Source organism: Plectropomus leopardus, chromosome 19, assembly GCF_026936395.1.
Source record: "Plectropomus leopardus strain MGB_pleo_1.0 chromosome 19, ASM2693639v1, whole genome shotgun sequence".
NCBI lineage: Eukaryota > Metazoa > Chordata > Actinopteri > Perciformes > Serranidae > Plectropomus > Plectropomus leopardus.
In genome coordinates, this window is record NC_142194.1 from 10,884,050 (window position 1) to 10,899,791 (window position 15,742).

Genomic DNA, 15,742 nt, shown 5'->3' on the forward strand with positions numbered 1-15,742 from the left:
TAGGACTGTTTAAAACATTTTCATCAGGTTGACTGGCTGAGTTAGCTCTCATTTATATGGTTATCCACACTGTTTTATGATATGATCTGTGTCTGTGGCATATCTTTAGCCTTCTATTCTATTGTTTTATTGTTTTATTGTTTTATTTTTGTGGTTTGAAGAGAACTTTGCCCAAATACATCAAGTCTAATCACAGTCTCTTATGGGAAAGCATAGGCTATTTCAGACCTCTTCTCAGACTGAAAAAAGAAAAATAGCCTAACTCAACATCAATACCGTTTGGTAGAAATTCAAGGGCGTGTTGTGGGGGCCTCATAGCCTATGAGATTGGGGGGGTGTTCTCTGTCTTTTGCATCATCGCCTAATGTCCTGTACTAATTGCAAATTTTTATGCCCCAATTTGTACATTTTCTGCATCAATTTATGCTGTTACTGTCTTTGATTTTGTCAAAATAAAACTCCTTTGCCTCTTTCATGTTTTTGTAAGAGGTGGATTGACCCCCCCCCCCCATCCGAAATCTACGCCCCTGTAAAAATGTAAGACTGACTCTTCCATAGATCCTCCTATTTAATTCGTTGATTTTGCCTTATAATTGTAACCACTTTCATCTGCATTTACGTGAAAAGCTATTGTTATCAGCACAATTATTGGGTTTCTAAGAAAACTATGCAGCAAAAACAAAAGCCCTAACAGGAGATCACAGAGAATAGCCAAATGGATCCTCAGAAGATCTTTAAAATTCGGCTTCAATAGCTCAACATTTTTCAAATCACCAGATTAGCCATAGTTAGGCTAATTAACTGTTAAAATGGTCCAATTGTAGTATGTTATTTTGGAGAGCACGATAATCTCAGCAGACCCTCAATGTGCCTTAATGTCTTTGAAAAAAAAAAGTCGAGGAACGAAAAATAAAAACAAGAAAAAATGACATCCTCGCAAATGTTTAAAAAAAAAAACCCAAGATCTTTAGGACACGACTTAAATATATGATTAGTTTTTGTCAAACATCACAAATATATAAAGGATAGATACATTTCTTTTTGGAACCAAAGCTTTACTGAGTGAGTAAGACCATATAATATACAGAATTTCAATAACAATATCAGAGAAAAAAAAACATACACAAAACAGAGGCTATTTTTGGCTCTTGCATGGCTTTTAAATGACTGGCAAAACATTGCGTCTTAAAACAATTGCCTATCACCTGCAGAATTCGGGGATTTTTTTTAAAGGATCACATGATTGTCCTCACTATTACAAAGAGAAACGGGCTATTATTTTTTTCTGTAAAAGTCAACTAAATGGGACAAAGGCTAATGTAAAGCCACAGTATTGCACAATATTGGAAAATATCAAAATATTAAATTCCACATTATTTGCTACAAACACCGACACAGATCTCTGTAAAATACATATGGACAGTCGTTCAAAACCAGCTCTTTTTTTTCAAACTGAATACGTTTAAATATCTTCACCCACTTTTGATGTAACAATTTCACTAATAATTAAAATAATAATTTTTGATTGTCCCTTTTGGAGCCGTAATAGGGACTTCAGCAGGATAAAGAATAAAGAATGACATATAATAATAATAATAATAATAATAATAATAATAATAATAATATGACCTAACATTGTGAATCTACAAAATATACAAAATTTTATTTTTTTCCAATGAAGGTCACTCTCATTTAAAAACATATGTACAGCGTATTATGACACAGTCAGTGTTAAACAGGCCTCAGCAGTGCCGGGTGGGAATAGTACATGTGATGGGGAAAAGCCAGGAGGGACTGGCTGCCCGGTGAGTTTGCAGCGGGGCCCCCGGTCGTTTCTGGGGCCCCATTCTCGTGGTAAAGTATCGGAACGCGCACAATCCTCTGCGCCGCCGCGTGGCTCAGGTTGGCCGCCTCCAGCTCCGCAGCCAGCTGCCTTTTCCACTTATTCCTCCGGTTCTGAAACCAGATTTTCACCTGCGTCTCGGTCAGGTGCAGGGACGCGGCCAGGCCCGCCCGCTCCGAGCTGCTCAGGTAGCGCTTTATGTCGAAGGTGGACTCCAGCTGGAAGACCTGGCTCCGGGAAAACACCGTGCGCGTCTTCTTCTTCCGACAGGGCTTCCTCTCGGAGTCCAGCTCGTCTGTTTTCCGCCTCCAGTCGTCCTCCTGGTCTAATTCTTTCTTTGGCTCTTCAGAGTCACTTTCATCCAGCGCGATATCGTCGTCGGCGCTTTCCTCTTTGGCATCTTGGTCACTTCTTTGGAGGTCTGGGGAGCGCCTGTCTGGTGTCGGGGATGCTTCTCTCAGGTTGGCCTTCTCAGATCCTGCAGGGGGGAAATATATTTCAGTTGAATTCTATAAGCCAGTAACTGCATGATTTGCAACGGCATAGTCTTATATTTCAGTTTATTTTGGACATTATTGATTTTTCCCTCAGTTAAATTATTGATATTTAACCCTTTGAAACATGGATGGACATTAGTTTTTATTGTGCTGCTTTCACACGTATTTAAACATTTGAAACCGGAGCAAAAACGTTTCATTCTCTTCAAAAACATGGGAAAAGGCAATGAGGTAATTGAAAAACAGTGGTGAAAATTGACAAAAAAAATGAGAGAGAGGGGAAAAAAATCATAAAGGAGGGGGGCCGAAACTATATTTAGGATTTTTAGAATTATATATTCAAAATGTTACAGAACATAGCCTATATATTTGACATTTTTGGCACTTCTTTTAGGCAATTTCCCTGTTTTTTTTTTTTTTATTATTTACAGTCAATTTCCCCCCTAATTTTACATTTTTTTGTAACCTTCTTTTATTTGTTGCTAATTTTCTGGTCATTACTTTTTAATCTGCTCATTTCCCTCCCCCCATGTTTTTGAAAGAGATCAAGCCAATTTGCTCAGGTGTCTAAAGGTGAATAGAGAGTTAAGAGACATAATTTCTATAATACATATATAAGCTTTATTTTGAATCCCATATCAATTAGGCCTATATAACATATTTACATGACATGACATAATTGTAGCCTTTTCCTGTAAAAAAAAAAAAAACCCATCTAATTTATGATTACTTTTTCTTCCCCAGACCCAAAATTAATGATATTATTTACCTCCAGTCCTCAGATGAGTCCCGAGCGTGTATGGGTACCACCATGTAGACGCTCTCTCCAAATACTGCGCCGATAGTCCAATTCTCTGTGCGGGCAGCTCAAACCGAGGGAAAGACAAGTCACCGAGCCGAGAGAAGAAGCTGCCTTCAAACACTCCTTTGGACGAGCCGATGAAGCTTTTCGGCTTCGTGGGTTTGTCTTCGATGTTCAGCAGGTTCTTGATGGAGAAAGGCGAGTCTTTTGCGGGTTGGCGAGTCTCTTGCGCATCAGAGTCTGCCATCACCGTTCACTGTCCGATGTGAATCACCATCAAAACTTACCAAAAGAGGGAAAACACCTTTAAGAAAAGATTATTTTTTAAATTGTCTGATAAAACTACGCGAGAGAAAGAGAGAAGAAGAAAAGTCACCAGAAGCTCCGGATCAGACTGAGACCTCACTGCGTCAAACTTGAGCCGGATACTGATCAGACTGTGTACTGATGGAATAAAAAATGCCATCCGAGTTAAAACGCGCTCGGTGTCTGCTATTGGGCAGGTACAATAGCAAATGGGATTTGAGATGAAACCGCGAGGGGCTGTGACGAGAATAGACTCTAAAGAGAAAGGCCGCGCGCAAGCGTTTTGGCTCCGGGCTCAACAGTACGCACCCACTTACCATCCAATTAGATTAAAGAGGAGAATGTCTCGGGGTTTTGGGGGGCGTGCACGAGCCGCAATCACCTGTCAGTAAATTGAATAAACGGTCAGGGGATTATCACACCTCAAACAGCCTGGCTTTGTCACAAATATTACCCAAATTACGCATATTTTACGCACAAATTTGAGCCACCAAAACGACAAACTAAATAGGAGACTTCAGTTTATAAGCAGTATTATCGCGTTTTATTCATTAAAGCAATAAAGATAGATTATTATAGATTGGCCCTGTTTTTTGACTATTGAAGCCAGGGGTGTTTCTAGAATTTGAGAACATTGGGGGCTCAGCCCAGAAGGGGGGTCCATGGGGATCCATTTGCAGGATTTGTTTAAATGTTGTTTTATTTAATTTAAATGAACAAGCTCTATTTTTATTCTTTTATGTGCTCTGGCATCCATGAAAACTTTTTTTTCCCTATTAGTTTTGAATTATAATCAGAAAAATATTAGTAGTTCTCAGTAATTGGTATTAAGTGCATAATGCTAGAAATTTAGAAATTAAAAAATATTTCTATGATTTAAAAAATATTTACTGTAAAAAATAGTTAAATGTATGTAGTCTATTTTTTTTTACATTTGAAAATTTTAGCATTTAGAGGAATGTAATTATCTATTCAAGTACAAGTGAAACAAGTGACAGATTATTACGTCTGGGGTTATCTTGGCCTATTATTTTTGAAAAATATCTATAGCCTATATATTTAGATCCAGAACTATTTATAAAACACTTAAGGCTGAAGCCTCTGATGTCCAGGCCTAACAACACCATTGGTTGAAGCTGATGTTGAACTCTGTGACCTGCTGCATCCTCAATCATTCGTTTTTCAAATACCAGTTCCACCTGTGTGCAACAGGAAAGCAACATGTACCTGCATTTCTCCTGTAACCAGAGCTCACTGACTTCAGTGTAATTTTATTAGTCAGGAAGTGCTACAGGCAGACATCAAATTGAATGCTCACTGCTGTGATAAAGGCTTTTCAAATCAGCTTTGTACAAAAGCCTGCAAAGCCACAGGGGCAGCAGGTGATGTAATGCATGAGGATGACACAACAAATCTCGTTTCGGTCACATATTATAACAATGCTTGTGCTTGGAGGTAGCAAATTATATTTGTATGTTCGATGAGACATTATTGTGATCAAGTGGGATCAAATTATGCAGTCGATTATGACACTAATGAACAGAAAAGAGATGACGTTTATATTCGTAAAATGTCAAACTGCTTTTCTCTTACACTGTAAAAAGAAACTATTTGTTTTAATGTAAAAAAGTCAGTGTCCGAGTTGCCTTACAGTTTAAAGGTAACTGAATATGAGAAGACAAGTTGAGGTAATTTTGTAATTATTCAACTTATCTTTTCAAATTCAGTCAGCCTAAAAAGATTACGGCAGCCCAGACACTATGTTTATTAAGTTTAAGAAAATATTTAGGAAACAAAGGTCAGCAGTACCCTAAATAAATTAAATTTGTCAGAATTAATCATATTAAAAGACTGAACTTTGTATGTTTTAATAAAGTGGAAGGTCTTTGTGGTTCCTCTCACTCCTTAAAAGCGTGAAATGGTTTAGTCTACCACAGCAGTAGGATTTGTCTAAAGCCAGAGCCAAGTTAGTGACTTCTTATGCTGCTGGAAAACCAACGTACATGGTCACGCCTTTTTCAAAACGAAAAAAAAAAAAAGAAAATCAGGGTTCCTAAAAAGAAAAGAAAGAAAGGAAAGGGAAAGAAAGCAAACTGATAAAAAAAATAATCAAAAGGTGTGTGAGAGAGACGAGGATCAAGAGAGAAAGGGTGAGGTGCCCACAGAGACTGCTTGTGCCCAGGGCCCAGAATTTAGTGCTACACCCCTGAAACTGAGGGAACTGTGTATATTTTATTTTTAATCAAACAACTGGTCTTTGAAATTTGCTTTTCATATAGAACCTTGCATAGAAGATCCTAAAGCAAACACAAAAATGTATGTCTGCCACTCTTTATCTGAGCATTATTAATTTATATACCTGAAAATAAAGAAAAATCAGTACAGAAAGCACACCACGGGATGCATTTAAGACTCAAAATTTAAACAAAGCTTGAAGCAGATGTAGAGACCTAATCAAATCAATTGAATTTGCTCAACCTACAAACATGCAGCCTGTCCTTTTAGCCCACTGAGCGCTCTCCAGCTCTAGAGGACAGCACTGTGTTTTGTGAAAAGCTACTTGAATCCCTGCATAATTAGAGGTCTCATAGCTGTGTTAAAGATGGGGGCGGAGAAAGAGGCCAGTTGAGCTGCGTTTGCCGATGCAAAGTGAAAAGCAGATAGCTGTCTTTTCATCAGATTATGTTCATTAAACGGGGGCTTGCACAATAGACGGAACAAGTCAGAGTGGATCAGAGGGGGAAACAAAGTACACTCAATCAGTGATGCAAACGGCAGGACTCGGTTTCAATTTTTGGTTTCAGTGATTTTGGAAATGTCTGGGTTAACATGGAGCTGATCTTAACATTTTGTTCTCAGTTTGTCTTTAATTTAAAACTGTTGTGTTCATATCTGATTAATCACACATTAACAGGCAGACTCTACTCTATTCTATAACAGGAGCGGAGCTACATGTTGTAAACATTCAGGGGCTCTGCTCAAAGCAAGGGGGGTCCGAGGAAATGACCCCCTCTTTATTTGAGATAATAGAATCCTTAAAATCATTTGCGAAAAACATGACAGTTGCCGAGGAAAAATATGATCCCGTACAGCCTACAACCTATTTTTTATCTAATTGTTCTCCAACTGTCTTCATCATTCTGAAACCATAACACAGCAAATGTTGAGGATGACTAATTTTCACTCCTGCTACCTAAAAAAGGCAAAAAACTTGTCTGATGTTGTGATTTTTAACTTATATAACATAGGTAAGGTCAGAATTTGACGTAAACAGCATGAGTTATCGGGGGTGGTGGGTGACTTTTATTGAAACTCTCATAGCTGCAAGCAGGTTGCTATATGTCTGCACATTTGATTTTTTTTTTCCTGATCTTTGAGTTAAAATGAGTTAAGTTTATGATATTGTGCAGCCATGCTTCCATGGTGATGGCAAGGATGGCATACATGCTGTTATCTTTACTGAAGTCCTTGAGAGATGAATCATCACACTCATGCATGAATCACACACACATAATAGGCAAATTTTAAGCATGATCCGTGATAATGAAGATACGGGGGACAAAATGAAATGCATGGCAAAAATAGCATAGTGTCAATATTTTAGAGACCCCCAAATTTCACAAATCATATTTTCAGGGGAAGCCATGTCTTATTAAGTGGAGGCAAGCTCACCTGTAGGTCAGCGCTGTGTAGTACTATGCTGGAATAGACTTCAAAGATTGAAGGTTTAGCTGACAAATCTGCTACATTAAACCCATGCCAAAATAGAACATAGAATAGAATACAATAGAATATGTCTTTATTGTCTATCTATTTATTGTCAATAATCTCTGTTCTGTCCCCAACAAAGGCAAATAAATACAGTCTTGTTGATACGCTGAATGTTAGGCCGAGGGAATTACCCTTTTTTTTGTTTTTTTTCTTCCGTAGTTGCTGTAAGGGTTCAAGGACACAGGGGTGTGATATGTTATAAAGCCTTCTGAGGCAAATTTTGATTTGTGATAATGGGCTTTATAAATAAAGTTGACCTGACTGCTATCTCCCTACTATTACCTCTATGTATAACGCTAGTCAATAATGTCAGTTTCTGCCATTGCAGTGGGCATCAGTCTGACCGTTTGCATCCCTGTTAACAAATATTGTTCAGTACTGTCAGTGATTAATGACTTTCTGTTAAACAGATACCTTGCAAGCTTCATTTTTACAAAAGGTCATAACAGTTACAGCTTTTAGAAGTCGGTGTACTTGGACACAGCTTGTCTGTGTTGTGTAAAACAATAAACGTATTCTCCACAGCACATGTAGGTCATGGAAATGTAATCAATCTCACCTGAAAAATGATCGGTGAGTCAATTATGCAAGGCAGGCTCTTTTCATCTGAAGCGCCGGCATAATTAAATTGACATAAAATATCATTAGAGGTGACAGGCTGTTAAATAACGCGGTAATTGACTGCAGTGAGAAGCTGCTGTTGTCACTCTGGAGGATGCTGCCATCTAGTGACAGAGTTTAGTATTAATCTGCCTCAGTTCCACCAAGGAAAGACAGTCAATTGCACTACAGCATACTTCACATTTATTGATATCACCAAAGTAATCCCCCTGTACAGAGAGTTTCTCTATATGATGCATAATTACTTCCTTATTTTCACCATCAAGGAACTGTACAAAATTTATGGAGCATTTAAGTGTGAAATGTTACAACAGACCTATTTCTAGTGATTGAGCTCAGTCTTAGCCGACCCTCTGAAGGCACTGAAAATTTCAAAGAAATCCCATTCAATATATTTCAAAACTATCATATCGAAACATATGGATCAGTTGTGTTATTTTGATGTGATTCATCATATCTAAATAAACAGAGGATATGGCAAGTGGCAAGTGATACAGCTCTGCAAACCGTCTTATTTCCAGACTTTTGAAAAGGTCTGATAGAAAACGGAGGAAAAAATGATTGCACCAGATCAACGTTAACCCTAAAGCTGGGGAAACATCAGTAACATTAGTAGTGGGAAGTCCTTAAGGGTAAAGTTCACCCCAAAATTTGCGACTACATATTTTTCCTCTTACCTGTAGAGCTGGTTATCAGTCTTGAATGTTTTGGTGTGAGTTACTGAGTGTTGAAAATATCTGCTGTAAAGATTTGCCTTCTCTGCAACATAATGGAGCTAGATGGCACTTTACCCATGGTGCTCAAAGCATCAAAAAATGCATTTTTGAAACACATAAAGTTGTTTTATTCATAAATAAATAAAAAAGACCTTAATTTGTATTAAAAGGTCTTAAATCAATTATTCAAAAGTCTTAAAAATGCTACAAGTAGGATTTTATGAATTGTTTTGTTTTGACGTTGCATTGAAAAACCTCAAAATAACTGGTTACATGATCTTTTTAGGTTCATTTACCGGATGCCTCTTGTGTTAACAGCACTAAAAAGAGTCATATTTTTTAGTTATGATGAATATTTGGCTGGGTAAGGTTAGGGTTAGGGTTATTGATTTTGAAAGTTGTCCCTGTCCCCAAACATTTGTTGGTTAATGTTTTATTCTTAATAATAATTATAATGTTTAGTGCAAAAAAGGTCGTAATTTTAATTTAAATTGGCATTATAAAAGTCTTAAATATAACTGTAATGTAACCTTAAGCTTTAGGTCCTTCAGTGGGGTAGATGGTAGACCAGCACGGTGATACTGTTTGCAGGTGTAATTCAGTAGAAAGTGAAAACTGCTCACAATAAGGTCTGTGGTTTATTTTGAGTTACCGGGTCATGATTTCTGTAAAGAGATGTTGCTATTTAGTTTTTCAAATGTATTTTTTGGCGCTTCTAACATCACAAGAAGAGCGCCATCTCGTTCTATTATTATTTGAGAGAAGGCAGACATCTCTACGGCTGATATCTCCAACAGTCAGCAACTCACACCGAACAAATGTGACTACAGGTAAGAGGAAAAGTATAGATTTCAGGGTGGACTGGGGTAAAAAAATGGGTGATGCTGTGAACAAACATCTAAAAACAAACAAAAAAACAGCAAACTACAGTAACGCACCCCACAAAGTCATTTGGGGAGAAGTAAATGGAGTGTAACACAGCAGAGTGCGATCCACCAGATGTCAGTCAGATGGTTTCAGTGATCATACTCCTTATCAATAAACTTGGCCATGGTGGATAGCTGCACATTTGTCGTACCTTCATAAATGGTGCCTGCACACGGAGACAAAACAAAGTATTATTGTGAATTCCTGCTGAACAAAACAAGGTCGATTTTGTCAAATTCCCCTCCGCGGCACATGAACCTGCAGCTTTCGCTATCAGGAGACAAAGAGGGTTTATTATGTAGCTCAGTGTGCCGGGGAGCCAAAATGCTGGTGTTGACAGGAAAAGTGACATTTTGCCCTGGCAACTTCCCTGGCTGTGTGTTGGTATAATGGCACTCTGAGGGGTCAGACGGGGGAATTCCTGCAGAGTCTGATTACCGCTGCTGCTATCAGCCCCGCTCTCCGCCCCTCTCTGGTCCAATCACAAACTGCTACACCTGACCTTCCCACAGCCCTCATGTGTCCTTTTCTACACTGTAGCTTTAGTCACAGTTACTTAAAGCAGCTCGAATGCCAGCAGCAATCTAACAAACAGTGCAAACAAGTCAACATTTTTCTGTAAGTCACACTCACCAATTTTACAGTCTCTGTAGTATTTCTCTACGGGGTAGTCTTTGGTGAAGCCGACCCCTCCCATCCATTCGATGCATTTAGATGTGGTCAGTGTTGCAACCTGAGGAAGATAAAACATAACAAATATATTAGAATGACTTTAACCAGGAAGATGTTCCATTAAGACTGACATTATCTTTTTTTTAACACAAGTTTTCTGGCCAAGAATAAATAAGATAGATAACATATATCACAGACTTATGAAATTAATTCACTTAATTAATTATTCAAGATTCAAAAAACTAAATTGTCTATCAAATAGTGACAGAAAATTGCCTTCGGTTAGAGGCGCAAACAATGTAAAAAAAACACAAATTCACACACAAGAATCAGATGAAATCACACAACAGTTCCAAGTTCGATATCAGAATCAGTAATTTAAGGAAAAAATGGTATCAGAACATCTCTGATAAAAATACATGTTAACGATTCCCACCTCCCGAGGGACAGTATCTATGTGAAAAAGTGCAGTCAGCTCACCTCTGCACTGAAGTATTTAGCCATACAGGCCTCCTTAATGAAAGGTCTGCCTGCTTCCTTCAGACGAGCAGCGTTGTACGTCAGCAGCCGAGCTGCTTCGATCTGTGTTGCTACGTGGGCTATTTGATGCTGCATGCCCTGGATTTCGAAGAGTACCATAAGGACCATGAGGACACGCTAAACAAAATACTGGCCACCAGAATAATGTGAAAAATCACAAAGATGTGAAAGTGTCTGTTGTGGATCTTAACCTGGAAGTCAAAGATGCGTTTTCCAAACTGCACTCTCTGTCTGGTGTAAGGAATCGTTTGGTCAAAGCAGCCCTGTGCCAGCCCGAGCATCTGCAACACACAAAGTTAGCACACGTGATATGTGGATTCTACACAGTGCAATCTTGAATAAAGCACATTTAGCTTGTTTTCAAGCCGAACGTAGGCATTTTTCCTCATGTTTTTTTTAAATGTCTAAGTGACTAATGGAGACAACAGCCTGTGAAACCGTTCCAGTATTGAGCGAGAGTCCTGCAGCTGGCAGCAGCAAAACAGGCTGCGATGTAACTACTCTGGGCAAGTTTGCACTGTCAACTGTGTCCACTTAAGTTGTTTGTTTTGCCACTGACAGGCTCAAGTTGCTATTGTGAGGTTATGACAACATTATAGAAAGAATCCCTGCATAGATCACCCTTTTTGTTAAAGAGTAATATCCTTTTTGGTTCACCAGAAACAGCCCCGAAACTGCCGTCACCGAACAGACCAGACTCCATTTAAATAAACGGCAAGTTTATCCGTGTAAAACACACTTTGACAAAAACATAATTGAATTCACAAAAGCCAACTTGGTTCTTTTTCTTCCACTGTAACAACAATCAGCAGCTCTGGTTTGTTTGAAATAAACCCTTTATTTCACAGTTAGAGGTGAAAATATGCTGGCCGCACACGTTTTCCCCTGCTGCTTTCCTGATGTCAAGCATTTGTCTGTCCCTCCTTTCCCAACATTTTTACTTCTCATTGGGTAAATGAAGGGTTAATTTAAACCAACTCAGAGTTAGTGATTGTTGGAAATGTGGAAAGACAAACCAAGTATGTTATATTGTTCTGTTTCTGTCGACTTTGAATGTAGTGTTTTACAATAAAATGACTGATTATTAAAATGGAGTCTGGTGGATATAGGGGCTGGTTCTGGTTGGACGAATGGTGCCACTCTTTCAACAAAAATACCTATCTCAGCAGGGACCTTTTCATAATGTCGTCAGACACTTAAAATACCTGTCAGCAGCAAAAAAAGCATGATGTGGATAGAAATTAAGGATGCAAACATGCCCTGAGTAGTTCAACTGCAGCCTGTTTTGCTGCTGAAGGCTGCAGCGCTCTCACTCAACACTGTTACAATTTGTCATTTAGACAGAAAAACATAGGAAAATATGGTCCAGGTTGAAAAATACCAAAGTTAACCTTTAAATATATCATTCAAAAAAAATGTTTACCTGAGCAGCGATTCCAATCCTGCCCTCATTCAACATTCCTATGGCGTACTTGTACCCATGACCGACCTGTCCCAAAATGTTTTTCTCTGGCACCTACAAGGAAAAGTAAAAAGCTATTAAAGTCACAATATTGTTTCACAATGTTCCAGTGCAGTACAAGGTGTTCAGTGGTACCTTGACATTGTCAAAGTTGAGCGGGCAGGTGGAGGACGCGCGCAGGCCGAGCTTGTTCTCCTTCTTGCAAATCTCAAGACCCTGCGTGTCCCGGTCCACGATGAAGCAGGTGATGCCTCTGTAACCCTGTCAAATGGAAGTGAGTTTGTCTTTAGACATAAGCAGATGTACATTTTTGTTGAGACTGAGCTGGAGAGGTCTTCATTTATCTCTATGACAAAGTTTGGGTTTACAATTTGTGATGTTGCTTTTTTTGCATTATGGTATTTAACAGGCAAATATAATCTGAAATTACCGTAAAAAGCAGGTATCATCGTGATGTGACATGAGATTAGGCATTTTAACATTAAAGGGACAGTTCACCCCAAAATCAAAAATACATTTTGTTTTCCTCTTACTTGTAGTGCTGTTAGTAATCTAGACTGTTTTGGTGTTTTTGGTGTGCAAAGAGTTGGCGATATTTGCCTTAGAGATGTCTGCCTTCTCTCTGTTAAAATGGAAACATATGGCACTCGGCTTGTGATGCTCAGAGAACTATGGAAAAAAAGAAACACTTCAAAACACTCAACAGCAATGTCTCTTTCCAGAAATCATGACCTGGTTACTCAAGATAATCCCTGACCTTGTTTAGAGCTGTTTCAGGAACATTTTCATTTCTTCGAAACTGCACCCACCCAGTGGATTATCTTGAGTAACCAGGTCATGATTTCTAGAAAGACACATTGCTGCTGAGTTTTTCAAATGTATGTTTTTGATGCTTTGAGCACCACAAGCCAAGTGCTATCTAGTACAATTATACTGAAGAGAAAGCATTTGGCAACTCACACCAAATGTTTTTAATAAATATCACCACAGGTAAGAGAAAAAATATTTATATTTGATTTCGGGATGAAGCATTCCTTTAAGATCTTCCTAGAGGAGTTATGGAGAATTTTTTTTAGCTAATTTGAGACAAAAAGAACAGAAAGATCAGCTGTTACTCACAGCAGAGGGATCTACATTGGCCATCACCAGGAAAACACCTGCTTGCTCTGCATTGCTGATCCACATTTTGGATCCGTTGATGACGTAATAGTCTTTGTGTTTTTCAGCACGCGTCTTCAGAGCAAAGGCATCACTCCCCGACTCAGCTTCTGAGAGGCAGAAGCTTCCGATCTGTGACACAGTTACGTGAGGAAGTGAGGAAAAACATTACAGTGTATACAGAAAAGGCACAGGTTGATCATTAAACACCATCCTGTTTTATATCTTCAGCTTTCAGTAAACTGCTCACCATGTCAGTGGACAGCCGGGTGAGGTACCGCTCTTTCTGAGCTGCCGTACCCAGGTTGGAAACCAGTGTGTTGATGAGTGTGTTTTGGATGTCACAGAGCACAGCGACAGAGGGGTCCACCTTCGCCAGCTCCTCAATGACCAGAATGGAGGAGAAGAACGAGGAGCCGGTGCCGTTGTACTCTGGGTCAATCTCAATGCCCATGAGCTGCACAAAGTAAATAAATATCATAATCACTGTATAGAAAAAAAACAGACTTAGGTGAAATAAAACATCACAATTCAATGGATTACATACACCCTGTTCGAAGAGAGATTTGATCACTTCTTCATCCATGACTGAATTTTCATCCATCTTCGACACAAACGGAGCGATGCGCTCTTGTGCATATTTTTTAACTGTCAAAGAACAAAACATGCGTTTAATGTTTTAGGAATTACTGTCATCTGCTGTCAGCAGTAGTAGGATATGTGCTGCATGATGTCCAGCTCACCTGCTTCCCTCATCATGCTCTCCTCCTCTGAATATGTTTGCAGGGGAGGAAAGGAGACCCCCCCTGCTGCCTGCTCTGAGGCCATATTTGGGGAGGGATGGGTGGACCTGCTCCTCCATCCAACCTGGCATGCACCCCATGGTCGAGAGAGCTGTCTGCACGACTGAACAGCAGACAACAGTGTTAGTATCTATATGCAAATTGCATGAAATTCACAATTCGCCACCTTAAAATTTTAAGGTTCTATCTGCTTTCTGAGCAGTTTTTAGATATTAAGCTTTAAAGTTTTTTATTTCAAATGGCATAAATTATATAAACATATTTTCTTTCTAAATAAAGAGTCCAAAATGGATATAACTTAAAAAAAACCACTCTACACAATGTCAATAGGTTGTCAAAGTATAAGCATATATGAATAACTCAATTTTGACAAAAATGTCAGTGAGAACATTAGTCAGAACAATTCTGACTAATGTTAAGTTAATCATTTCTTTCAGTGAACAGCTCCTGCTTCAGATTTTTCCCCCTTTTCTATATGGTTCTCCTTCTTAATATTATTGTTGTTATTATTATTATTATTTCTAAAATGAATAATAACATATACAAAACATCAGAAAAAAGGAACAGCACGGGTAAAAATAGCGATATCTCTGAAAGATGCAAGTATATGTGCAGAATAAAAATGGTGAAAATGTGATAGACAAATAAGCAGATGAGAAAATAAATATGTAATTTAATTAAAAAAGAACTCAAACAAACAAAAAAAAACAGAACATATACAAAAAAAGATTAACAGGGACACAAATATAAAAGTACATTCAATTAGAGGATTCTGGGAAGAAAGTGGCAGAATCTTCCAAAAGTCTGACACTTGTTTTTTTGGATGACTTAAACTGAGTGATTTCAGGAGAGCTTTTAGTCCCAGGAGGGAAGACACACACTTAGGAGGTGACTTGGAAAATGTATGTTTGTAAATGAAAAAATGGCGTTCAGCATGAGATAATTCATTCGATATTCAACAGTACTATTCTCTACTTTATTATAATAACAGAGTAAACTGAGTTCGAGGTTTCAAAGAAGTGAGAATCCAGAGGTGTCAAAAATTATTTGGATATTTCACATTCAAAAAAAGAGATGTGTAATAGTTCCTGTGTTGCGTTTGCAAAGGTAGCACAAAGTATCAATGTCTGTGAACTTAGCGACAAGGCAATTTGTAAGGTGTATTCCCTGTAAAATGTTGAAATGTATTTTTTTGGCCTTTTTACTGCAGATTTTGTGTGGTTCGTTTGTGCTTTCATGCTAGCATTACCCATTTGTTAGCTGATAACGCCAACAACACTCGGCTAGGGTTACGTTATGTAATTCAAGGATAAAGGCTCGACACAATGCGAAATATATCAAAATCAGTGCTGAAACCAGGTAAATGTTAATAACTATGACAATATTATTAAGTCTCACCTTCGACAAGATCCTGAACAACGGTGCAGCCATGGTATGTTATAAAATGTTTACATGCGCGCATGTGTGCGTCAGAGGAATGATGCTGCGTTCAGGTGCCCCTTGTGCGAGTCAGACACTCAACATTTTATGTCAGTGTGTTAGCATTAACTATTTGAAACCTGAGCACATTGGCGTTTCTTTCATCAGCATGGAGCGAGGGGAATGAGCAACTCAACGAGAAAAG

At 38.6% G+C, this 15,742-nt stretch overlaps 2 protein-coding genes across 3 annotated transcripts; both read right to left on the reverse strand.

Annotated features, from left to right (window-relative positions):
- Nucleotides 1–1,041: 1,041 nt before the first annotated feature.
- On the reverse strand, nt 1,042–7,845 carry hmx3b (H6 family homeobox 3b). 2 transcript variants are annotated; one of them, XM_088070123.1, is made up of 3 exons: nt 3,519–7,845; nt 3,110–3,424; nt 1,042–2,321 (listed from the first exon to the last, which is right to left on the reverse strand). In XM_088070123.1, exons 2-3 carry the CDS (start codon nt 3,387–3,389, stop codon nt 1,732–1,734), a joined length of 870 nt encoding a protein of 289 aa, XP_087926249.1. In that variant the 5' UTR covers nt 3,390–3,424; nt 3,519–7,845; the 3' UTR covers nt 1,042–1,731. The 2 variants fall into 2 exon arrangements, with proteins under 2 accessions (XP_087926249.1, XP_042364455.1); XM_042508521.2 differs by having other exon boundaries at nt 3,110–7,845.
- A 155-nt stretch (nt 7,846–8,000) lies between these two features.
- Nucleotides 8,001–15,665, reverse strand: acadsb (acyl-CoA dehydrogenase short/branched chain). Its single transcript, XM_042508384.2, has 11 exons — nt 15,517–15,665; nt 14,059–14,221; nt 13,863–13,963; nt 13,566–13,772; nt 13,277–13,447; nt 12,293–12,418; nt 12,119–12,211; nt 10,887–10,976; nt 10,636–10,773; nt 10,117–10,216; nt 8,001–9,649 (listed from the first exon to the last, which is right to left on the reverse strand). The coding sequence occupies exons 1-11, from the start codon at nt 15,547–15,549 to the stop codon at nt 9,573–9,575; spliced, it is 1,299 nt and encodes a 432-aa protein (XP_042364318.2). The 5' UTR covers nt 15,550–15,665; the 3' UTR covers nt 8,001–9,572.
- Nucleotides 15,666–15,742: the final 77 nt, after the last annotated feature.

What these genes read in the sequence shown, in the direction of transcription:
- hmx3b (XM_088070123.1), bottom strand. Translation starts at nt 3,389, where the DNA reads ATGGCAGACTCTGATGCGCAAGAGACTCGCCAACCCGCAAAAGACTCG. An exon ending in GACTCATCTGAGGACTGGAG is followed by an intron (nt 2,322 to 3,109) that starts GTAAATAATATC and finishes TCCCCCCTGCAG; the next exon opens with GATCTGAGAAGGCCAACCTG.
- acadsb (XM_042508384.2), bottom strand. Translation starts at nt 15,549, where the DNA reads ATGGCTGCACCGTTGTTCAGGATCTTGTCGAAG. An exon ending in CCCGGCTGTCCACTGACATG is followed by an intron (nt 13,448 to 13,565) that starts GTGAGCAGTTTA and finishes ACTGTGTCACAG; the next exon opens with ATCGGAAGCTTCTGCCTCTC. An exon ending in GGATTGGAATCGCTGCTCAG is followed by an intron (nt 10,977 to 12,118) that starts GTAAACATTTTT and finishes TGTGTGTTGCAG; the next exon opens with ATGCTCGGGCTGGCACAGGG.